Here is a 25,369-nt window from a genome sequence, read left to right as displayed (position 1 = left end):
AAGGAGGAAAACCTTTCATGGTGACAAGCAAGGTAGGCTAATTCCAGCAGTTAACAAGAATATCAGAGGAACAGTGGGGGGTGGGGTGGGAGGGAGAAATACCATGGGGAAATAGTTTTACTTTGTGTAATGACTCATCCATTCCCAGTCTCTATTCAAGCCTAAGTTAATTGTATCCAGTTTGCAAATTAATTCCAATTCAGCAGTCTCTCGTTGGAGTCTGTTTTTGAAGCTTTTTTGTTGAAGTATAGCCACTCTTAGGTCTGTGATCGAGTGACCAGAGAGATTGAAGTGTTCTCCAACTGGTTTTTGAATGTTATAATTCTTGACGTCTGATTTATGTCCATTCATTCTTTTACGTAGAGACTGTCCAGTTTGGCCAATGTACATGGCAGAGGGGCATTGCTGGCACATGATGGCATATATCACATTGGTAGATGCGCAGGTGAACGAGCCTCTGATAGTGTGGCTGATGTGATTAGGCCCTATGATGGTATCCCCTGAATAGATATGTGGACAGAGTTGGCAACGGGCTTTGTTGCAAGGATAGGTTCCTGGGTTAGTGGTTCTGTTGTGTGGTGTGTGGTTGCTGGTGAGTATTTGCTTCAGATTGGGGGGCTGTCTGTAAGCAAGGACTGGCCTGTCCCCCAAGATCTGTGAGAGTGATGGGTCGTCCTTCAGGATAGGTTGTAGATCCTTGATGATGCGTTGGAGAGGTTTTAGTTGGGGGCTGAAGGTGATGGCTAGTGGCGTTCTGTTGTTTTCTTTGTTGGGCCTGTCCTGTAGTAGGTGACTTCTGGGTACTCTTCTGGCTCTGTCAATCTGTTTTCACTTCAGCAGGTGGGTATTGTAGTTGTAGGAATGCATGATAGAGATCTTGTAAGTGTTTGTCTCTGTCTGAGGGGTTGGAGCAAATGCGGTTATATCGTAGCGCTTGGCTGTAGACAATGGATCGAGTGGTATGATCTGGATGAAAGCTAGAGGCATGTAGGTAGGAATAGCGGTCAGTAGGTTTCCGATATAGGGTGGTGGTTATGTGACCATCGCTTATTAGCGCCGTAGTGTCCAGGAAGTGGATCTCTTGTGTGGACTGGTCCAGGCTGAGGTTGATGGTGGGATGGAAATTGTTGAAATCATGGTGGAATTCCTCAAGAGCTTCTTTTCCATGGGTCCAGATGATGAAGATGTCATCAATGTAGCGCAAGTAGAGTAGGGGCATTAGGGGACGAGAGCTGAGGAAGCGTTGTTCTAAGTCAGCCATAAAAATGTTGGCATACTGTGGGGCCATGCGGGTACCCATCGCAGTGCCGCTGATTTGAAGGTATACATTGTCCCCAAATGTGAAATAGTTATGGGTGAGGACAAAGTCTCAAAGTTCAGCCACCAGGTTAGCCGTGACAGTATCGGGGATACTGTTCCTGACGGCTCGTAGTCCATCTTTGTGTGGAATGTTGGTGTAGAGGCTTCTACATCCATAGTGGCTAGGATGGTGTTTTTAGGAAGATTACCAATGGACTGTAGTTTCCTCAGGAAATCGGTGGTGTCTCGAAGATAGCTGGGAGTGCTGGTAACGAAGGGCCTGAGGAGGGAGTCTACATAGCCAGACAATCCTGCTGTCAGGGTGCCAATGCCTGAGATGATGGGGCGTCCAGGATTTCCAGGTTTATGGATCTTGGGTAGCAGATAGAATACCCCAGGTCGGGGCTCCAGGGGTGTGTCTGTGCGGATTTGTTCTTGTGTTTTTTCAGGGAGTTTCTTGAGCAAATGCTGTAGTTTCTTTTGGTAACTCTCAGTGGGATCAGAGGGTAATGGCTTGTAGAAAGTGGTGTTGGAGAGCTGCCTAGTAGCCTCTTGTTCATACTCCGACCTATTCATGATGACGACAGCACCTCCTTTGTCAGCCTTTTTGATTATGATGTCAAAGTTGTTTCTGAGGCTGTGGATGGCGTTGTGTTCTGCACGGCTGAGGTTATGGGGCAAGTGATGCTGCTTTTCCACAATTTCAGCTCGTGCACGTCGGCGGAAGCAGTCTATGTAGAAATCCAGGCTGCTGTTTCGACCTTCAGGAGGAGTCCACCCAGAATCCTTCTTTTTGTAGTGTTGGCAGGAAGGTCTCTGTGGGTTAATATGTTGGTCAGAGGTGTGTTGGAAATATTCCTTGAGTCTGAGACGTCGAAAATAGGATTCTAGGTCACCACAGAACTGTATCATGTTCGTGGGGGTGGAGGGGCAAAATTGTCGCTAGAAATCTAAGGAGTGGGTCTTCTGCTTACCGAAGAGGGCTGAGGGTTAAAATGGCAGGGTTTGTCACTGACTCTGTGGCCGTGTGTAAATAACATAAAGTATCTGTACCTTGGTTTGCTCATCTATCTTTTAAATGAATAAAACGCCCTCCAAGTGGTTTTGAGACTGAGGACTTAGGAAAGACACTACCTAAGCCAACAGGAGAACTTCTCCCATCAATGTACGTGCTCCACCTCTGTGGGGAGGTGGTAGCTATGTCAACAGGAGAAGCCCTCCCAGCGACATAGTGCTGTCTACACCAGGGGTTAGGTCGGTATAACTGTATCGCTCAGGGGTGTGAATTTTCTACATCCCTGAGTTTTGAGGCTCTCCAGTGTGTGTTTTGGACCAGATTCAGATCTCAGTCACTCCAGTGTAAATCAAAAGAAGTACTTCCACTGAATTTGAAGGCGTTACTCCTGAGATGAGAATAAGTCCCTCTCTCCACTTTTTTGTACAACTTAAACAGCTGAAAACATTTTAAAACTAAAAGTGTTTAAAAAGTTGTAAATTGTTCCCTATCTGATGCTTTACACGTGCTGACTTCGATTCCAGATGAAACTTTTGTGGCACAGTTGCATGTTTGCTAGAAATGTCGATCGGAGTTTCACTATAGCAGTGATGGACGTGCTACTATAATTCAGAAACACAATTTGTTAACCAAATGCTGCAGCTTAATGTAAACACATGTATCACATGGCATTAGCTCAGTTTATTTCTAGAAAAAAGTATGGTTTTCTGCTTTCTGTCCTTCATATTTTATTTGAATTTGTATCTTTAAAAGAAAACAGTCGGTTTAGGAAAGGGGCTCTCCCTGCTGCTGTGTTTCATTCAATATACTAGCTGGGAGATTCATGCAGTGGTTTAAAATAGAGGAAGTATGGTACAGTGGTCAGGAAACTAGCTCGGAGACCCAGCTTGCGTCTCAGCCACAGACAAAAACCCTGAAGTAGAGTTCGGTGGTGCTTTTAACTTTTAAATTGGCTGGCCCATCAGGAGATACAGGCTACAACTCCCGTTAGCACAACTCGTCAGCTGCTAACACACTCCCTCTGTGCAGCTCGGGTGCTGTTTCTCAGTGTGGGTGCTCTCACCTGAGCTAGGCTAACTCGAGAGGCGTTCACTCGAGTGTAGATAACTTGAGTTAGCACTGCAGTGAAGACATACTCCCTCTGGGCCTCCGTTCTCCGTCTGTAAAATGGGAATCAAAGAACTTCCCTACCTCACAGGGGTGCCGTGAGGATAACCATGTTAAAGATTGTGAGGTATTGAGATACTGGTAATGAGGGCCATATAAGTATCTACGGGCTGGTCTACATTAGACAATTTGATCGACCCAGCTACGTCGCTCAGGGGTGCAAAAAATCCATACCCCCTGAGTGACCCAGTTAAGACAAAAATCACCGTGTAGACCATGGTAGATCGCCAGAAGAATTCTTTTCTCTACCTAGCTACCCCTCTCGGGGAGGCGGATTACCTACACTGACAGAGAACCCTTCCCGTCACTGTAGGTATTGTCTATGGCTGTGCCGCTGTAATGTTTCAAGTGTAGACAAGCTCTAAGGTATTTAGTTAGAAAGAAAAGTACTTCAGTCAAGTTAAGCTGTCACTTAATTTTACATTTTTGTTTGGCATTTGTCATGTCTGTATCAATTTAATGCATATTTTGAGCATGTTGGAAGTCCTGAACAATGCAACTGGCCCTGTAACTCTTGTTAGAAACAACTAAGTCTGTGAAGCTTTAGGGCACTGGACAGCAGCATTGTGCTTTGCACGTCTCTTGGTATTCCACCCGTCTGGATGAAAAAATGCCATTCCATTATGTTTACAGTGAGAGGTTAGTAAGTGTGTAGTGGGCAGACTTCCATTACTATAGGGCTGTGAATAACACCACACACAGCACTTGGGATGAGTGTTAGACTATTGGCTTCATGGAGATGGAAGAGGTAAATCTGGTGCTGTATCCTGGTTGCTAGTTCTTGAGACGTACGTTAGCAGTGGGATTGTGTGATCTATGGCAGTGGCTCTCAACCTTTTCAGATTACTCTACCCCTTTCAGGAGTCTGATTTCTCTTGAGTACCCCCAAGTTTCACCTCACTTAAAATCTACTTGCTTACAAAATCAGACATAAATACACAAGTGTCACAGCATACTATTACTGAAAAATTTCTCATTTTTACCTTATAATTATAAAACAAATCAATTGGAATATAAATATTGTACTTACGTTTCAGTGTATCGTACATACAGCTGTATAAACAAGACATTGTATGAAATTTTAGTTTGTACTGATTTTGCTAGTGCTTTTTATGTAGCCTGTTCTAAAACTAGGCAAATATCTAGATGAGTTGATGTACCCCCCCAGGAGGGTCTTTGCATACCCCCAGGGGTACCCATACCCCCAGTTGAGAACCACTGTTCTATGGCTCCTCATTCTCCCCCTTTTCCATTTGAGTCACTGGCTGTTGCACTGTAATGCAGAAAATCACTGTTGGAGTGTGGAAGTAACCTTTAGGCTCTTGTTATCTGCTTCCCTTGTGGGGTGGGATTAGGGTTGCCAATCATCCAGGAATTAAAGATTCATCTTTAATTTAAAATTATGTCATGTGGTGTCTTCTCAAGGAATATGTCCAACCAAAATTGGCAACCCTAAGTGGATAGGATGTAGAAGGCCACACTAGCACTTGCAAACCCCTCTGGTTGTGATCTTGGCTTCAACTGGAATTAATACAGTTACCCTGCTCCCAAATGTGCAGCAACGGTACCCAATAATTCCTAGCTCGCATAGTTATTTTCATCAGCAGAGCTCAAAGTGCTTGACAAAGGAGGTCAGTATCATTATCCCCATTTTAAAGCTAGGGGAAGTGACTGGCTCAAGGTCATGCAGTAGGCCAATGGCAGAGTTGGGAGTAAAACCTAGGTCCCAGTCTACCGCACTATTCGTTAGGCCATACTGCCTCCCCTATTCCTCCCTGTAGCTAGAGGGACCCAAGGGAAGGCCGTCCATGTACTGGACGGGGGATGGCTCTCAGCAGTAGGACCCTGGCAACAGAGCTCAGTTCTAAAGGATACTGGGTCCCAGGCTGACTGCATTCAAACCAAAGCATGAGACAGTGTTTCAATGAACAACACCCCAGAAAGCAAAGCAAACACGCATCTGTCTTGGAACACAGAGGGGAGAACAGTTTGTTAGGTCCCCAGTGCTTTCTTTACAACTGTTGTTCGCAACTTAAATCCCCTGGCAAAAGACACCTGAGAAAGATGAGCCCAGTTACTGTGGCAAATAGTCCTGTCTTGGTTGGAGAAAGGCAGCCAGCAGTGACTGGGTAAGTGAATGTGCCATCACCTTTTGCTGGACCAGTTTGTCCTGCACCTTTCTTGTAGTCTGAGTGGAGGGCGGAGGGGGAGAGGATAGGGAGTCAAGTGACCGTGTCTAGAGAGCAGCTGAGTCTGAGGCCTATTGCCACATACCTTTTAAACAACTACTTAATCTATACCAGAGAAACAGTTTTCCTTCTCTTTCCCCCAGCTTCCTCTGGTGCAAACTCCTGCCGCTTCCCAAGCTTTACCGGCTTTTCTACGGCTTATGCCTGTATCTCCTCCTTTTGAGGAATGTTACTGAAGGGTTTATTTAATGCTTTCCATTCTGCTGAATAGGGAATGAGATCTTTATCAACACAAACTGACATTCCTCTGTTTTACTGGGACTAGCCCTGTTTGTTTTTCTTACCTTTCTCTCTCTACTTCCCTTCCCTTCTGCTGGTTATCCAGCTGCACACAGCCATTCAGATTGATTGGTTAAGAGGCCACGTGTGTGTGTGTGTGTGTGTGTGTGTGGGAAGAGATGGGGGGGAGGGGAGGGTACCATTATCCCTTAGGTTTGCAATTTCTGCACAGAAGCCTAGTTTTTGCTGGAAGAAAAGGTGTATGTTTTTACCTGATGTTACCGAACTTCAGGTAAAAGCCTCATGAAGACAAGTTGTGAGCCTTGTAAGACAGTTGTGAGCCTTGTCTTCACAGCTTTAAAAATAAGTGCTTTTTTTCCCCCTTTAACCATAGAGTGAGTAATACCCACGAGGTATCCTGAGGTAAAACACAGTGAAAACGGGAGTCTTTTTAGTTTTACTGTGTGGAGTTGACCTGAGTGAGTTTACCTTGAATAAAACTGAAGTGCCTGGTGCAGTGTTTTTACATCAGGATAGTTCATGTTCATTGTTTACCCTGAAATTTAAAAAAATACTCCTTTTTTAGCACTGAAGACCAAGCCGTGGTTTTAACACAAGATAGCAGCAGGTCAAAGTAACCCTTAGCCTCCCCCATAGTGTTTCTACTTACCTACTGTTCACATGTTTGTAAGTTGCACACTGCTTTGTTTTCACTAAGATGTTGCCTCATGTTACCGGACATGAGGAAAAAGCACACCTTTTTTTCCTGGTGAAAACACAACCATACAGGCTTCTTCCTGCCTGTGGTGTTTAATTTGTCACACTATGGAAAGCACCATGCTTTGTGGAGGGCACCACTCATTTTCATGTCTCTACCAGCGCACTAAGAGTCGAATAACATGTTGAATTTTGCAGGGGCATTGGGACTCCAGGACTAGCTGCTGTGCTTGTTGGCAAGCATTGGGAATGTTTGCTGCCACGCCATGGCTGGTAAGCAAGCTCTGAGATTAACGTGATTGAACGACTGTTTTAATTTCAGTCCTCATGGAATAAAATTAGTTGCAATGATTCCTGTATGTTGAATAGAATTGTAGTTTTATTAGCTGTAATTGCTAAAGAAGACTTTTTAAAGACTTGACTGCTGGGGGGGGAGAAGAATTACTGGCACTGAAATTTGTTCTTGCACAGTATGGCATTGATTATTATCATAGAGCGTAATACGTTAGCCCCTGGTTGGCAAGCCAGCATTGTTATACATTGGGAAGCACTCGGCAAGGGTCTTAAATGCATGCCTAACTATAAGTGTAACCCATAGGGGAATGCGTGTTACTGGACCCCCTCTGTGCCCAGTCCACAGAGGATATGAATATGTTACAGCCCTAGCTAGACAGCTTTAGCTCAAGCTGTAGTAGCTCATGCTTTCAGCTCTGGACGGCTCCAGTTCAATCCCTGATATGTCACCTTACATGGCGGCAGTCACAGAAATACATGGATAATCTCATCAAAGTCAATGGGAGTACTTTCATGCTTAAAGTTAGGCATGTGCTTAAGTCCCTAATTGAATCAGGGCCCTATTGCCAAAGTCCCCCAGTCACTTTGGGGTGCTTAAACTCTTAACTATCATCTGGCTGGCCGTGGTGTGCAGGGACCAAACTTTTCAGTGGCACTCCAGTTGGGAGTGGGTCTGCCCATGCAAATGTCATTGCAGGATTAAAGCTTTGGTTAGACCAAGGTTTGAAAACCATGTTCCAGTCTTGATCCCCACCCAGTCTAATACACTGTTACCAAACATAGGTTGTGGTCTGGCTATGTCATACTCACTGGACAAAGCTGGCTAAGAGCAAGGGCCGTTGGCTCTGTGTTTCCAAACTCCGGTTAAAAGCAACCATAGAGAAAGCCAAAGAGTTAAAGGATTTGCCCGGCTTTGAGGGAATTTCAGTAATAAATGAACAGCACTTTAACTACATTGGGGGAGGAAAAACTTGCTGAGGGAAGTAGCAGGGGAACTTCCATAGAAAAGGGTGAAATGGTTAAAGTATTTGTTTCTTTGTTTAATTCCATTGTAAGCAAACCTTGAGGCTTGATATGGGGGAACAATTTTTTTCCGACAGTCTGGCATGTTGCATCCATTTGTCTCTGTTAATTTATATGGGGGAAGGTAGTAAATCTACATGAGCGCATTGCTGGCTCTTAGATTTCACAAGGGTATTTAAAATAATAGTACCTGACAATTTACTAGCAGCTAAGAGGTTTTTCTGCTTCAGAAAGCAAAATATTGTATGAGTTGTGCAACATGTATAAATAATTTGAGGAATTAGGCCAAAGTACCCAGTATGCTTTCAGTGCAGAGCTAAAGACTTGATAGAGCTGTGAAGTTTGCAAATGGGGAAATGGGGGGGAATCAAAACACAACCCAGATGTGTGTGGTTGAATGTCATTCTTGTTTAATTTCCTTTCTCTCCGAAACTAATCTGAATTGCCAAATGTTAGATTATAGTGCATTATTTCATTTGTCTGGCCTAATTCCTCTTTACCTTGAGCAGATGAAAAACGTTGCACTAAATCAGATTGACAGCGCTTGAAACAAAAAAGATCTTAATCCTTCCATGTGTTGATGCAGACATAAACATGAAGAAAAAGATATTTGTAAGTTCTCAAGGTGGCCTGAATGTGTTGGAGACTCAAGTTTTGAATTGGGACAAATTTCTTGATGGCATGACCTGAAGTGAGGAGGGAATATTTGCTTTGTATTCATTAGTTCAGTGGTTCCCAAACTTGTTCCGCCGCTTGTGCAGGGAAAGCCCCTGTTGGGCCGGGCCAGTTTGTTTACCTGCCGCGTCCACAGGTTCCACCAATCACGGCTCCCAGTGGCCACGGTTCACTGCTCCAGCCAATGGAAGTTGCTGGAAGCGGCGAAGGCTGAGGAGTGTACTGGCCACTGCTTCCAGCAGCTCCCATTGGCCTGGAGCAGCGAACCGTGGCCACTGGGAGCCGTGATTGGTGGAACCTGTGGACGCGGCAGGTAAACAAACCGGCCCGGCCCAACAGGGGCTTTCCCTGCACAAGCGGCGGAACAAGTTTGGGAACCGCTGCATTAGTTACATCTACAAAGGTGTAACATTTCCCACTATAGATTTTAATGAGTGAGACTAAGAATCTAATGAGAGAGCAGAATTTAAACTCAGAAATATAGAATATGTTTTATATGTTACACCTTTCTACCTTCCCAATTTTCTCTCTCTCACACGTACAGACTATTCATTTCCAACTTTATATTAGGCATTTTCTTTGGATTCTCAGCCTCATTCATTCAGTGAAATCTACACAATAACACTGTAACAGCAATGAAGCTATTGAATATACTTAGAATATCTGGGTGGGAAGGGACCTCAGGAGGTCATTTAGTCCAACCCCCTGCTCAAAGCAGGACCAATCCCCAGTTTTTGCCCCAGATCCCTAAGTGGCCCCCTCAAGGATTGAACTGACAATCCTGGGTTTAGCAAGCCAATGCTCAAACCACTGAGCTATCACATGTTTAATATCTGTGTGGTTCCTTTTATTTTGAAAGATTCCACAAGTACTTTACAAAGCTATGTTCCTGAATTGCTTCATACATACCCTGTTTATCCTCTCTTCCCCCGAAAATGCATCTACTACTGAGATGTAACATGACAATTGCTTAACAGTTATATTGTAAAATAGCAGGTGAAGGCTTTAAAAGGTATCTAGCTAAAGCAGCATTGATTTATGGTTATGTTCCGTTCCCATGAAAAGTTACCTTCAAAAGCCTTAAAAAAATTATCAATTTTCTTAAAAATAAAATAAAATAAAATAAAAAATTGTGCAGAAACTGATAGTGTGGACCCCACTGCTTGTCAAAGCTGCTCATTGGCAACTGGGTGAGTGGATTTTTCCATCTCTGTGAAAGTTGGCAACTCCCAGCAACACAATGGTCCATAACACTATACTGGCTCCATACTGTGTCAGAAAGAAATATGCTGCCTACTTGTTCACCGGAACAACTTCTTGCAGCATTTTGGGTTTTCATTGAAGGTCTCCCAAATGTTACTCCAGTAACAACCATGGCTAACACTGCTTAGCTTGTCAGAGTTGGGTAGTTTGGCAGTAGACTTGAATCAGGGCTGAGGATTTTTGGTGGTGGTTCTGTTCTGGTACTTTATTTCATGCCTATCTTCTCTAAAGATATTAGAAAAGATTACAGTAGAACCTCACAGTAGCAATAAACTCTCTTCTCCCACTCTTCAAAGCTTGAGAGATATTTGTTCAATTAGCAGTCCAGCATTTGTTTCATGGGAATGCAAGTGAATGTCCCAACAGGCCAGTGTTACACTAATCAATGGATGTTTCTCTCTGAGCTTGAGCAGTTGTACATTTATGCAGCCATGGCTCTGCTCACGTGGTGCGTGGAAATGATGATGCTTGTACCTACTTTGAGATCTTGGGCACTTTGAGGTCTATAAATGAAAAGCGCCATGGACAAGACTGCGGAGCCCACACTCACCCTTATTTACTCATGCAAATAGACTCATTTGCTTTAGAGGGATTACTTGTGTGAGTAAGTGCTCAGATACAAGAGCAAATTGTTGCTGTTCTTTAATATTATCTACATGAGTATGGGTTGCTCTGTGTAAATGCTACGTATTACTATAATTTCATAGATGTGAATGCCATACAAGTCATGCATGCTTTATATATTGTCTCTTACATAGCTCACCCCTTTCATGTGCCAGTCCATATCGAAGACACATGATCACACATGAAATATGCATGTCTTTTCTACAAGCCTGATTCAGAGCCACGAGAGGCAGATCCAAGTTGTGTCCTTCCCCGGGTTTCGACAAGGCAACTAGCCATAGAGGAAGTGGTGACAGAGAAAATAAGAGGTGGATTTTTGAAAGGGAGATGTGTACAGTCACGACTCAAGAAAGCCGCATGCCAGCGGCCCGACAGCAGATGCCACTTCCATGTGACAGCTGTCAGGGGTGCAGAAAGCAACTGTTTCTTGCCATAAGTGGCTGACATCAAGCCATTGTCTTCTGACTTGCTCTGTGATTTCCATCTGTAACTTGCTCCCTCTCCATGCATTAACTAAATCACTTCTCTGCATTCTCCCACCAACTCTATGAATGTGGAGATCTCCAGCAATTTCCCTGTTCCACGGCATCTGCTTGCTGTGCTTGGCTGGTGCCTGCTTCCTTTTGGGTGCTGCAGCTCAGTTACATCCACTCTCGTTAGCCCCAATTCAGCAGTGCTTAAGCGTGTGCTTAAGTCATTGCTCCTCATTCTCCCCCAGTCGGACTGCTCATGTACTTAAAGTTTAGGATGCACTTAAGTACACTGAACTGGGAGGAGAGGTAGATACGCTGGAGGGTAGGGATAGGATACAGAGGGACCTACACAAATTAGAGGATTGGGCCAAAAGAAATCTGATGAGGTTCAACAAGGACAAGTGCAGAGTTGCACCGCTACAGACTAGGTACCGAATGGCTAGACAGCAGTTCTGCAGAAAAGGACCTAGGGGTTACAGTGGATGAGAAGCTGGATATGAGTCAACAGTGTGCCGTTGTTGCCAAAAAGGCCAATGGCACTTTGGGATGTATAAGTAGGGGCATTGCCAGCAGATCAAGGGACGTGATCGTTCCCCTCTATTCGACATTGGTGAGGCCTCATCTGGAGTACTGTGTCCAGTTTTGGACCCCACACTATAAGAAGGATGTGGAAAAATTGGAAAACGTCCAGCGGAGGGCAACAAAAATGATTAGGGGACTGAAACACATGACTTATGAGGAGAGGCTGAGGGAACTGGGATTGTTTAGTCTGTGGAAGAGAAGAATGAGGGGGGATTTGATAGCTGCTTTCAACTACCTGAAAGGGGGTTCCAAAGAGGATGGAGCTAGACTGTTCTCAGTGGTAGCAGATGACAGAACAAGGAGTAATGGTCTCAAGTTGCAGTGGGGAGGTTTAGGTTGGATATTAGGAAGAACTTTTTCACTAGGAGGGTGGTGAAACACTGGAATGCGTTACCTAGGGAGGTGGTGGAATCTCCTTACTTAGCGGTTTTTAAGGTCAAGCTTGACAAAGCCCTGGCTGGGATGATTTAGTTGGGGATTGGTCCTGCTTTGAGCGGGGGGTTGGACTAGATGACCTCCTGAGGTCCCTTCCAACCCTCATATTCTATGATTCTATGAAGTATCATGCTGGTTGGAGGGTTCTATCCCATGGTGAGCTCTTGGGTGGAAAGGAGGGAGTGCTGAGCATACTGGTGAATATTTACATTTATATTTGTGTCTTGCTGCTTTTTCTGGTAATTGTTGGGAGAGAAGGAGGTGAGGATATTAGATACATGAAATCTCAGCCTAAAAAAGCAAGAGGCTGGAGCCAGCTGTGTTTCCCAGTCCACTTATGTTATACAACCTCCTTCAAAAAACACTCCTCTTTTGGGAGGAGGGTGGGTTTTGGGAAGAGGGGGGAGTTTTTCCCTGAGCCCAGTCCTTCTGCTCCCAAGCTTCCCTGGTCGCATGGTGCCTGGCAGCCCCAAACAGCAGAAATCTAAAGAGGTGTTGCTGAAGTTTCACTGGCATCATTAAACAGGCCCTGATTTCCCCCACTGCAATCAATAGAAACACTCATGTTGATTTAAATTGGTTTTAAATCAAGCCACAAGTGAGAGATTTTCCTGCAGTCTAAATCTGCTCCCGTCGAAGTTACCATTGACTTCAATGGGAGGAGAATTAGGCCAACACTAAGGCTGTTTGAAAATCCCACCTGAGAGAGAGCTATTAAATTGCACCTAGCCCTTGCAGGAGGAAGGAATCCATCTTTCCATTCGGACATGGTCCATACTAAGGCTATGTCTACACTACCGCAGTAAATCAACCTACTCTATGCAATTCCAGTTACGTGAATAACGTAGCTGGAGTAGATATACCTTAGGTCGCGTTACCATGGGGTCTACACCATGAAGGGGTTGAAGGGAGAAATTCTCCCGTCGACTTACCTTACTCATCTCGTCAGGGGTAGAATACAGGGGTTGACTGGAGAGCGATCTGCTGTCGATTTGGCGGGTCTTTACCAGACCCCTAAATCGACTGCTGGTAGATCGATCTCAGAGCATCAATCCCGGCTGTAGTGTAGATGTAGACTAAGTTAGATCTCCTTTGGTTATTTGTGCCTGTCCCATGGTAAAAAGTGAGAGAAGTTACAAACCTTTACGAGGAAGGAAAAATGAAATTCAGGAAGAATATTGTATGTTCTTCTACTGGGCAGAATCAAATGTATTAAATTCAGAGCCTCCTGAAGTACAATTAATAGCCATTTTATTTAGGTCATCCTCATTTTGTTGCTTTAAATATATGCAGCTGTTAAAGTGGAAAATATCAAGTACATTTATCTCTGTGGATCCTCTTGTGAGTCAGATGTGAGTGGGTCAGATGTATTTTCAATAATCCTAGGAACTGTTAGGATTATTAAAGCCTTTGGCTCTTCTGGTCTTTTTTCCCCCCCTTCCTTTTTCCCTTTCCCTTCTTCCAGACAGTGATTAAAGATCGTGTATTCCTCCCTTTCCCCAGGGCCCGGGTGGATTGAAAAGAAACATTAAATAAACTAAAACCTATTACTTAAGATTTATGTAATAAACCTATTGTAGTTTTGTTCAGGGCTAAGCTACATGCATGTGGGGGTGTATGAAGGGTGGAAAGTTGTCGTTTCAGACTCTAAGTATCCATTTATTTATTACTAGTATTATCTTTTGAGTCATATGGCACTTTTTTTTTTCCAAAGTGCTGAGACTTTGTGAGCATTTTGTAATACTCTCTCATTTGCTGCTCTTAATTAGTTTGGATTAATCAGCTCCTTAAGCTGTCACATCGAGCCATGTGGGGATAATTGTTTTTGGTTGTCTATGTTACTATTTTTCTTTTAAATAACACTTCAGATTGCTGAGTCCTTTTTCGGAGGACTAGCTTCTTGTTAAGCACTTCTGCATGAAACTCGAGGGAGGTGACCTGCCTAGAGGTTTGTGCGCTCAGAAATGAGCCGTCCATGAGATGTGGCTATGTTTGTTCTTTTCCTAACTTATTCACTGGGGCCTATGGCACATGAGGTTGCTTCAAAGAGAACTTAGTGTCATCGAAAGGTGTCAGATAGGATAGCACAGGAAAACACTCCTTTCTGTCCCCACAAAGCTGAGAGGACATAAACCCTTGGGATTTGGGCTTCTCCTAGGGTTGCCAACTTTTTGATTGCAGAAAACAGAACACCTTGCCCTTCCCTCCCCTTCCCTGAAGCCTCACCCTGGCCCTGCCCCTTATCAGATGTCCCGCCCCCGCTCACTCCATCCCCCTTCCCTCTGTCGCTTGCTTTCCCCCACACTTGCTCATTTTCACTGCGCTGGGGCAGGGGTTTGGGGTTCAGGAGGGGGTGAGGGCTCTGGCTGGGGATGAGGCCTTGGGGTCCAGGAGGCTCCGAGCTGGGGGGTGGGGCTGAGGGGTTCACAGTGTGGGAGGGGGCTCTGAGCTGGGGCAGGGTGTTGGGGTGTGGGACGGGGTGAGAGCTCTGAGGTGGGGCCGGGGATGAAGCAGGCTCTGGGCTGGGGCCTAGGGGTGCAGGCTCCAAGAGGGAGTGTGGGTGCAAGAGGGAAATCATGGCTGGAGCAAGGAGTTAGGGTGCGGGAGGGTGTTCCTACCTAGGGTTGGGGTATGGCAGGGGATGAAGGGTGCAGGCTCCAGGAGGCGCTTATCTCAGGCAGCTCCTGGAAGTGGCCAGCATGTCCTTTTGGCTCCTAGGCGGAGCGGCTGGGGCTTTGTGTGCTGCCCGTGCCTGCAGGTGCTGCCCCCACAGCTCCCATTGGCTGTGGTTCCCGGCCAGTGGGAGATGTGGAGCCGGTGCTCAGGGCAGTGCCTGCACCGAGAGCAGGGGCAGCATGCGGAACCTCCCTGGCCGACCCTGCGCCTAGGAGCTGGAGGGACATGCCAGCTGCTTCTGGGAGCTGTGTGGAGCTGGCCACTGTGGCCAACCGGACTTTTAGTGGACCAGTCAGCTGTGCTGACCAGAGACGCGAGGCTCTCTTTTCGACAGGGCATCCTGGTTGAAAACTGGACACCTGGCAACCCTAGTTTCTCCTCCCTGATGCATCTCACGCGGCTAACTTGAGTTAGAAGTCGAGTTGCCGTGTCTTCTCAGGTTTTAACCTGAATTAAGAACCCACTTTATTTTGCAGTGTAGATGTACTCTGACTGACTGAGTTTAAGGATTGACCATCAGGGTGCATGTCAAAGCTCACTCTCTCAGGCTTGCTCTTCTGAAGGCAGGTTCTCTGGGGGTGAGGAGAGTTTTACTTCACAATAAAAGCCTTTTAAAACTCTGAACACTTGTGCAATTTCAGTTGTGTGTAGCTGAGTATTTTTTCCCTGGTACCCACAGAGCATCTTTGTGATAGCCACCTTACCTAACACAGGATTGAGCTGGGGATGCCTTCAGCTAAAATCATTAGTCTCTACAGCTTGAGCTAAAGATCCAGGCTCTGTAGTTGAGGGTTATATAATATACACCGATCAGTGGGTTACACTAGGGGTTTTACAGTACAGGTAGAAAAGCAAGCGCCTTAGCTAATCATATTACAGTACTGTTACATTACCCTTCTGTAGCGCATTTTTTCTGATGAGCTCCGAACAATGAACAAAAGGCTGTCAGCCTCACAAAAAAACCTGCACAGTAGGTCAGCAGTTTCTTTGGTAAGTCACTGCACCTCCCTGCCTCAGTTTCCCCATCTGTAAAGTGGGGATAATTATTCTTTTTCACCTTTGTAAAGCACGGTGACGTCTACAGATGAAACTGATTATTATTGGTGACTTGCTCAGGGTCACACAGCGAGTTGGTATCACAGCTCAGAATAGAAGTCCTGTCTTCCAGTCTCATCTCTCCCACTAGACAAATTTCCATACTTTTAAGATAAGTTAGTGGTTGCATGTTTTTAACCAAGACCTGGAAGATTTGCTGCATCTGGCCACCCCTAATATAGTCGAACAGGAAAAATCCCAGGTTGAACCAAAGGGTTAACTCATGCATCTTTATTGGGAATAGCAACCAAACCTACTTGAGTTTCATTTGTGCAGATCTTTTATCCTCCTCACCTCCTGAAATAGAGAGAGAACAATATGCTTACTACTGGGTTTACTACCGGTTACCTTTACTGTGTCCCTTATTTCTCCTTGATGAAGACTTAAACAAGCCACTTGTGTTTGATTCACAGAGAACCGTGAGAAACAAGCTGTGTATGTGAAGCAGTGTGGGTTTTTTCATTCTATTCAGTCCTTTGTATATTCAAATTCTTCTAGTTTCAGTTCTTGCTGTTCTGCCAGATTTCCATAGCATTGATAGGTTTTCTGAATTGATAAGTTTCTTCCCTCCCTTTGCCTTTACCTCCCCCTCTTCCCTTTTACTTTTGCAACTGATGAAAAGTTTTCCTAAGCGCGCAGTCTTATCAATATTGATTTTTCTCTCTCCTCTATCTATCTGGCTTTTAGATGTTTTATTTTGTAAAACGTTAATAGAATTTTTCTTTCACCATTGCACTTTATCTATTCAGGAGTCATTGAGAAGTCCTATTGTGTCACAGGACTATGGAGGAAAGAGGCTATTCTTCTGTTACAATGGCTGCCCTAAAAATGATGTGGGGTGGGGTTAACTCAGAAAGGGCAGAGACTGAGATAAAATGTTCTGACCTTCGGAAACAGAAAAGATAACCAATTAGGCATTGCTGAAAGTGAGCCAGCTGGCTTACAAACACTCTGCTATTTTCTAAGGGTAGATTTGAACCAGAAGTTGGTCAAAATCACTCAGCTCCAACAGAACTGCTTCACCCCTTTGAATTTTGCAGGGTTTCAGAGTTGAACTCCTGGATCTCTACCTCTCCTTCATGGTTTTGCTTCTGAGCCAAAACTTTTACAGTCCTATTCCCAGGTGTGGACAAAGCACAAATCTCACAAATATGGTAGAGCTCACATGGTTTCCTCCCGAAGTGGCAGAAATCTCCCCCAGCCCAGCCCAGGAAGTTTGTGTTACTATTACTGATTTGTCCACTAAAGACCCTGACCAAGCACGGGGTCTCGTTGTAGTAAGTGCTGTGTGAACACACAGCAAGAGCTTTGGACCAGATCTGTAAAGGGAATTGGGTGCCTAACTCCCCCCGAAGTCACTCTAAGGGTGAGAGAGAGCACATCGTCAATTTCCATTTGACAGAGGGGGAACTGAAGCACAGAGCGTTGAAGTCTCTCTTCCCCAGGACACACAGCAAGTCTGTGGCTGAACCAGGAACTACATTTGCATCTCCTGAGAGCCAGTCCAATTCCAAGACCCTCCCTCCTCTCATATCAGGATTTGGGCAGTGTTTGGAGGAGTGAAACAATGATTGCCCAATGGGCTGAAGCCCGTGTTGTCCCTCCTGCCATCCACAGTTGAGGAGGGGAAGGGCTGTTGAGAGCTGCAGATCAGGTTTCAGCCTATTGAAGTCCTGCCTGATAAGACACTCTTAGCCCTGGTTACACTGCAAACTTATGGGGTATAACGGCATCACTTGGGTGTGGAAAATCCAACCCTGTGAGTGATGATGCAGTTACACCGCCGAACTCCCGGTGTAGACAACGCTGTGTTGATAGGAGGGCTTCTCCCATCAACAGAACTACCACCTCTCAGGGAGCTGGTATACCTATGCTGGCAAGAGAAGCTCTCCTGTTGCCATAGGTACCATCTTCACTGAGCGCTACAGCGGCACAGCTGCAGCTCTGTAAGGGAAGGCCAGGCCTCAGTGGTACAGCAAAAGGGAAGTCAGGATCAGAGCGGAGTGAAATTTTTTATGGACAACTTTTTTTCAGAGAAAAATGCAGATTCAGCAACACCAAAATGTTTCACTAATTCATGTCAGTTTCGACGAACTATTTGTGTTTATTTAAAAAAAAAACACGCTAAAAAACGGAAACATTTTTGCTTTTTCAAATCAAAAGAACTTTTTGTTTTAAGATGTCCTCTAATAAAAACAAACAAACAAAAAAAAGTACTTGAAATCCAACTTAAGTATTTCATTTTGCCGGAAATGAATTTGTTTTTTTACGTTTCAGTTTTATCCTAAACAGTTGGTTTTTTTTTTTTTCTTTTCAATCAAAAAGAAATCTGTAATTTGCACAGCTCTCATCCAGACCTTGTCCCTCATGGTATTTTTAGTGGAGATGGGGAGAAATGAGTAAAGGGCCAATGTATTTTTTTCCTTCTGTCGTTCACCTCTAAAGAAGGATGTGTATTTCCAATGCCCCTCGAAAACTGTTGTTCGGTAAAGAGGGAGGAGTTTGGGGAATTAGTTCACCGAAACCAGCATTCTGCTAATCAGCTTAGTGCTGTCATCTGGGGTATGGATGAGGTGCAGTAGGATCAACATCACCCTGTGCATTACTTTCCCTTTGGACACGGAGTTGTTCCCCTTGTTGACGAGCGCTGCAGAGCAATGCCTTTTGGGCACCTGTTTGTTCAGCCCTTGTTTCCTAGCTACCAAAGCAGCCTTTTAAAACAACACAAACTTTAGCCTCTGTGTTGGTCGAGCTGCTACAGCAGGCTAAAGAATCATGCTCTGTTAGCCTGGGTTACAGGCTCCCCGTGGCTGGGGAAACTCACCCTGTGCTTCAGATGTCCACAGCCGTTCAAATCCCTGTACAAGGCACTACTTTGTACTTACACCCCTGGTCAAGGATTGAGGCTTCTGGCCTGGTTACAGTCGTGAGAACCTTTCCACACTGTACATTCTAATTGTTGTCCTCTGACCCAGATGCAACATAGTGGTGGGACTGGACCTCTTGTTATATTTGTATTTATAGTGCAAATGAACCCTGGGGACCTTCTCCAGGCTGGGGTTGGGATTTTGGACTAAGAGTGAGCAGCATCCTAAAGCTGTACTGTGTAGACTGACTAGCTTGGAGACAAAGGGGTGTTCAGCACACAGTTTGCTTTCAGTGATGCTCCAGGGGGGTATAGGTGAAGAAAAGAGAATGCATGTTGTTCAGAGAAACTGGGCTAGCTGCTAAACATGATTCTGATCCCTGTGTGCTTGAGGCCTTTGAGAATTTTAACAATCACTGATCAACCCGTAATGCCAGGGCACTGATGAGAGCTAAGGGAATTGTCCTTATTTGCTCTCTAACCTTACTGACACCTGTGTGTGTGGGTTTTTTGTTTTTGTTTTGTGTTGTTTTTTATGAGGTAAGGAAGGGGAGTTGGGTGACAGGACAATATACTTAATTCAGTTTGGATCTCATTGTGCCAGTGGTTTAGGTCCCATTCATGCTGTGGATGAAGGATTAAATAGAAGGAAGGAAGCATGTTACATCCTTTCAGCTCAGGCTGTTTTCAACACATTAGTGCAAACGAATGTGAATGGGACAAAGCAGTGTTAGCCGAAATGGGGTTTAAAAGGAGTCTAGGCACAGTTTCTCAAAAAGAAAAGGAGTACTTGTGGCACCTTAAAAAAAAGTACTCCTTTTCTTTTTGAGAATACAGACTAACACGGCTGCTACTCTGAAACTAGGCACAGTTTGAGGATTTACTGCGTTGCAATTTCTACTGTATCATGGAAGCTGCCTCCAACACTGTAATAGGGACAGGTCCACCCTGTGTTTTTAATTACGCACCGAAATTATGCTACTGCCATGCAAAGTCTCAGGCTGTAACACCGTGCATGCTTAAAGCATGCAAGATTGAGCTATCCTCGGGGACTATCCTCTCCCTGCATTACCTGCATGGTAATTTTTGGAGGGTGGATGCCATTGCAGAGTGACTCTTCAAATAAATCAGTTTTTCTAAAATTGGTGGGTAAAAAAATGTTAATTTTTTTTTGGTTGGGGGGGAATCCTATGTAGAATTCAATAGGGATGAACCCAACTGTAGAAATTATTGTAAAAAAAATTAGAGTTGAATAAAGAATGAGATCCATTCTGTGGCTTGGAGTTTGTATGTTTGTTTTTCACCATCATCTTGTTTAAAGGAGATATAATTCTTTATTAAATAGTTAAATACAGAATAGTTAAATCAGTCTATTCAAAGGTTATAATTTTCTGTTAAATTCTATAGGACTTTTCCATAAGAGTGCAGCAGCATCCTGCTGAAGTTTCTGGAGTCTCTGAACAGTTTAAGATACAATGTACTTAAAAAGAAATCCCCGCACAGCCTCAGTCAAAAATAAATGTAAAATGTAGGTGTGGCTGCACAGATTAAATGTAGGTGGAATAAATCATGCAAAGAGTGATGAAACTTGAAAGTAATTTTTGTTGCACTTCAATACATTTCATCAGGCAACCCTCTCTTCTGAAGTGGAAATGCCAAACCTGATGCAAATTAAACCTCTGTCCCCCTCCCTTCTTCTTGTTGCTTTTCAAAAGGCCTCTTGAAAACCTCTGAATACCTTTTTGGCTGACTAGATTTTGCCCCACACACGCTTTTTGAAATCTTCTAATTCCCATCCAGCACAGTGATAGCTGCTGGAGAAGTCATGGGCTTGATTTGCATTAGTGACTCTGGGGCCCCTCCTTATCTCTCTCCAGCTGCCTCAGAAGAAGAAAGGAGGAAAAAAAGCAACTTGGATGTTTGTGCTTTTTAGGGCAATAAAACTTTAAAAGTGTGTTTTCCCTCTAGGATCAAATGCCACCTAGGCTTTGTGTTGACAGTGGCAGGTTTCCAAAAGAAAGAGCTGACTCCAGGCAAAGGAAATGAGATATGATGAATCCATGTGGCCTGCCATACCTGGATTTACCCTGCCACTACCCCAGCCGTGCCTCCCCAGTACTTGATCTGTTTGTATGTCTTCATTAACCTTGTAGCAAATGTACTAAAACATGCCTCTTGTGTCTTGCAGGTAGAGGATGCCATGCTTATGTTTGACAAGACTACCAACAGGCATAGAGGTAAGAGAGAGCATCTGAGTTCAGATGCCACATTTTATAATTGGCAAATGCAAAAACTCCATGTGGTGAATGTAACGCTGCAGGTCTGGCTGGCCCAGTGGCCCCAACAGCAGCGTTCAGTGCTGCCATGCACGGAGACTGGGATGTGAGCCACCTCCCATTGTGCCGGGATCAAGGGCGTACTTGGACCTCGGTTTTTGTGTATGTCTGGGGGCAGCTTGGATTTCTCAACGGACACAACTCTTCTGGCTGCTTTAGAGAGTCCTGTCTTCGTGGCCCAAAGAAAGTCCTATTCAGCTTGACTTTGGTGGAAGGATGATTGCTGAGATATGTGGCCTGGTGTGGAGATAAGTGTGGCAGACTGGGGGGATCATTAGGCATCTGATGCTGAGGTGGAAAGGGACAGAGTAACATTTAGAGCTGGAAGAAATTTTCAGTTTTCTCCCTGGTCACCCTCTTGTGGCCCAACAAAGATGTATGGCCTTCAGTACTAAGGGAATAAGCACTCACTCAGACCTCTCCTTGTTTTGTACACGTGACGTACTCTGAGGTCCCATAACGGATATCTGCCATGAGCCTGTGATGCCTGTTTACACTTGAGGATGAGCAAGTTGCAATTCCCTTACTTCAATGTAGTTTAGACTAGATTGGGCCCAGTTGCCAACTGGCTTCCATCCACTCTCTAAATGTGCACACACCCAGGACACATGCACACTTGAATGCATATGTGAGTCTTATACTAGCAACTAGAAGCATGCCTGGTCATGCAAATTGACGATGCTAGTATTAGAGGTTCCGTTTTTCCTTAGAAGTAAGACACCTGTCGCTCTTTAACCCACTGCAATCTTTTCACAGCCTCTTCCCCCTATCCTCCGCAATGCTGCTGCTCAGAGACAGTGTTCCAAAATGCTCCTTCTCCTTTGTAATCGCCAATTATAGCTTGGGAACTGGAGGCTGGATGTATTTACAGTAAAGGACACTGACCATGTGCACAGCCAAGCATCAGTCTGGCACTTAGATCCTCTTTGATTCTTCCTTCTAGGATCATCTTGTACCTTGTCTCCCTCCTTCAGTCCCTCCATCTCCTGTCTTCTCTACTTAACCATTTTGCCTCTCTGCTGCCTCTTAGCCTGCATTTCCTCTGAGTCCCTCTCTGCTTCTTTCCCTGCTAGTCTAACACCAAGGAGCCCATTTTCAAGGCAGAATGAGAATGGTCTTTGGGCTTATCTTGGCTCCTCCTTGTACTGGCCACTTTGTGGGGAAGCTGCTACCAAGTGTTTCCAAAATGCTCCCTAATTAACTTCCTTGGGCCAGTGGGCCATTTTCCAGCATAGCAGCCTTAATTCTGAGGAGGGAAAGGGAGAAGTGTTCTCACCTGATGTCAGTTTTGAATGCATGTGCTTTCATTTCCATTTATTCTTCCTGCTGCCTAGGTTGGGTTTATGATCTCTGGTTGACATGTCACTGCTGAAGGGAGAAAACGCAGTTAAAAACCTGGGATGGGGGGGAGAAGGGATGTAGGAGCCTTTCCAAAATCAGTCCCTAGATGGCGCCTTCAAAACACAGACATGCACTGGGATTGGGTAACACAAATGGTGGGCACCAGTCTTTATGAGGACTTGATTATTTATTTTATTATTCTAGCGTTGTAATGGACTTGGTATTTTATGCCAGATAAAAGGTGGAATCCCTGCTTCAAGGGGGACGAAGCTGCGTGATGAATGGAATAAATGAGTTTGCAGGAGAAGGGAGGATACATGGGGTATGTTGACTGTCCCTCGTGCTTGGAAGATGGCACAGAGTGAGAAGTGAGCAAAGGAGGACATGGGAGCTGTGTGGAGTGAAGCATGACTTGGAGATTAGGGAGTAGGCAGGGAGATAACAATTGCTCTGACATGCGTGATTGCCAGTTTTGAATGCAAACGTGGACCTGCGTGGTTAGATCCTGTAATTATGCATGTAGGATAGGATTTTCCATGCCGCCAACATAACCCTTAATCAGCTGCTTTCCAAGTCAGTCGGAGTTTTACCATTAACTTCAATGGGAGCAGAGTTAGGTTATTGCTGAGCGCTTTGGAAAATCTCACTCTGTAGTTTCCTCCTTTCATTTGCACCTTTGATCTGAGTTCTCTGCTTTGCTGGCAGGAGTCTGGTATTCATAGCACAAAACTCCAGCCAGTGGTTTGGGGTAAGAATGTATGGTGTGTTGGGGTGCACGGGAAACAAGGGCTCTGGGAACCCCAATATATCACTTTAAGTCAAGTGTCCTTAAAGCAAGTAATACGGATGCATTCCACAGAAATTTAAGGAGCCATTTGGTCTAATTATCCTTAATGAAGAAGTGGAGCAAATACACCCCAATTATAAGAGACTTAGGTGTCAGTGCTAGAATAAATATAATTCCCCCACCCCCATCTCCCCTCCTAAAACTGCATATTTCACGACTCACTGGATCAGGTAAAGCTGTTTTCAGTCTGAAGGTCTGACAGCTGAGGAAAACGTAATGGGAAGATGTTGGAGGGGGAAGCAGTGAGCAGTTGTGGTGGTGGTTGTACTATTTATTTGCTATTTATGTACTATTTATATGGAGTAGTACCTAGAAGCCTTAGTCCTGGATCAGGAGTCCATTGTGCTAGGTGTGGCATAAACCCAAACAAAAAGATGGTCTGTGCTCCAAAGAGCTTCTGATCTCTTCTCAGTGTAAGACAAGAACCAAAAAGTGGATACCTGCAGATGGATGGGGAGGATGTTTTGTGGCTGGTTTGGATTCTTTGGATTCATAATGATGCCGTGTAAAATAGAAATAATGAAGGCACTGGGCTTTGCTGTTTGTTTAAAGGATTAATTAATGCCCTGGAGGTGGATGATAGTAACTTTCTATTGACACCTTTCCTTGCCTGCATCTTTAGCAAAGTGCAAGTAAAACCAGTTCCCTCCAATCACACCTGCATCTATCCATTGGTTTGCCTTGAGTTTCTGGTGTTACCTTCCAGCAAAGATTGCTCAGTGTAACAAATGGGATTGAATATTGACTTGTGCCCTCCAGGAGGGGAAGATGTTTGTGGAGCTGGAATCACAGCTGTGGTCTTCATATCCCCCCAGGCTGAAATTGCCAATTGACCATTATTATTGATTTGTTTATATTACAGTAATGCTTAGAGCCCCCGATTGAGACTAGGGCTTTCTGGTGATATTTAAACACATAGTGAGAGACCATCTCTGCCCCAAACAGCTTACAGTCCAATAGACAAGACAGAAAGGGTGGGAGAAAGGAGTACAGTTTATTCCCACATTGCAGATGGAGATCTGGTATGCAGAAGGACCGAACTGTCTCATCCAAGAAGTCCCAGTCCAAGAGCTGGGAACTGAATTCAGATCATTGAATTTCCTGTTCAGTGTCTTAACCACAGAACAACTCTTCCTTCCACTGATGTTAAAATCCCTGTTCACCAATTTCAGGGGTGGATTAAGGCAGGATCTCTGAGTTCAGGGCCCTGTGAAGCAGGGAGGGACAGTCAGTGCAGTGAAAGTATTCAACAGCAGCAAATTACACAGCTATCTGCTTCGCTTGAGAGGATGCTCAAGGACCGAGGGCTGGTCTACACATGGTTTTTACACTATTTTAACTTTAAATCAGTTGTAAAAACCTAATCAGTGGACTTCCTGAGCAGGGGGCACAATTAAGTGTTTATATCAGGCCTGGTCTATGCTTAAAATTAGGTTGACACATCTACAGCACTCAGGGCTGTGAAAAACCCACACCTCTGAGCAATGTGCCTATGCTGACTGAACTCCGGAACAGCTGCAGCTAGGTCAACTGGAGAATGCTTCCATTGACCTAACTACCGTCACTTGGGAAGGGGGATTTTCTACAGCGATGGACAAACTACTTCCGTTGCTATAGTTTGTGTACACGCTATGGGATTACAGTGGCACAGCTATGCTGCTGTAGCAGCCGCAGTGTAGACATGGCCCCAGTTTAGATCGTGTGGATTGTAAGCTAAACTATTATGTGTGTCCGTATCAGGGACTCCTGCTGACTTGACTCAATCCGTTTTCATTAAATCGGTGCAAAAACAATGAGAAGACACAGAACCCCTTAAAAGAAGACAAAACAGAGCTATTTGGGAAGGGGAAACCAGTCATAAAAATCTTTTTTTTTTTAATCTCTTTTCCCCCCAAAATTTGAAATTTCAACATTCAACAAAATTTTATTCAGCCCATAGTTGATCAAAGAAACGTGGGGGGAAATGCTCTTTGTTGTCCTTTTTTAGTTTAAAGTTAGCCATTCAGAAATTTTGTCAATTTTTAAATTTCAAATATTTCAGCCGGGCCCAGGCAAGTGTCTATAAGGGGGGAAGGGGACTGGGAGGGAATTGATCCTGGGCTAGTCTGGAAAAAGGAGTGTCTAGGCCCGTCTTGAATTGCAAGTGGGATGGACAGGCTGAAATGTTGGTGCT

The 25,369-nt window shown here is 44.7% G+C and overlaps 1 protein-coding gene across 17 annotated transcripts in view; it reads left to right on the top strand.

Moving 5' to 3' along the window:
- MSI2 (musashi RNA binding protein 2) overlaps nucleotides 1-25,369 on the top strand; it is a 397,386-nt gene that overhangs the window by 196,632 nt on the left and 175,385 nt on the right. For 16 of the 17 annotated variants that reach the window (XM_043499279.1, XM_038375345.2, XM_038375348.2 and 13 more), the window contains one exon: nucleotides 20,861-20,909. In XM_043499279.1, coding sequence (XP_043355214.1) covers nucleotides 20,861-20,909 — 49 coding nt within the window. Of the gene's footprint in view, nucleotides 1-20,431; nucleotides 20,624-20,860; nucleotides 20,910-25,369 lie in introns of those variants that run through there. The other variant, XM_043499281.1, reaches the window with a different exon arrangement.

The sequence above is a fragment of the Dermochelys coriacea genome, chromosome 17 (assembly GCF_009764565.3).
Source record: "Dermochelys coriacea isolate rDerCor1 chromosome 17, rDerCor1.pri.v4, whole genome shotgun sequence".
NCBI classification, from domain to species: Eukaryota; Metazoa; Chordata; order Testudines; family Dermochelyidae; genus Dermochelys; species Dermochelys coriacea.
This window is presented reverse-complemented; position numbering and strand designations above follow the sequence as displayed.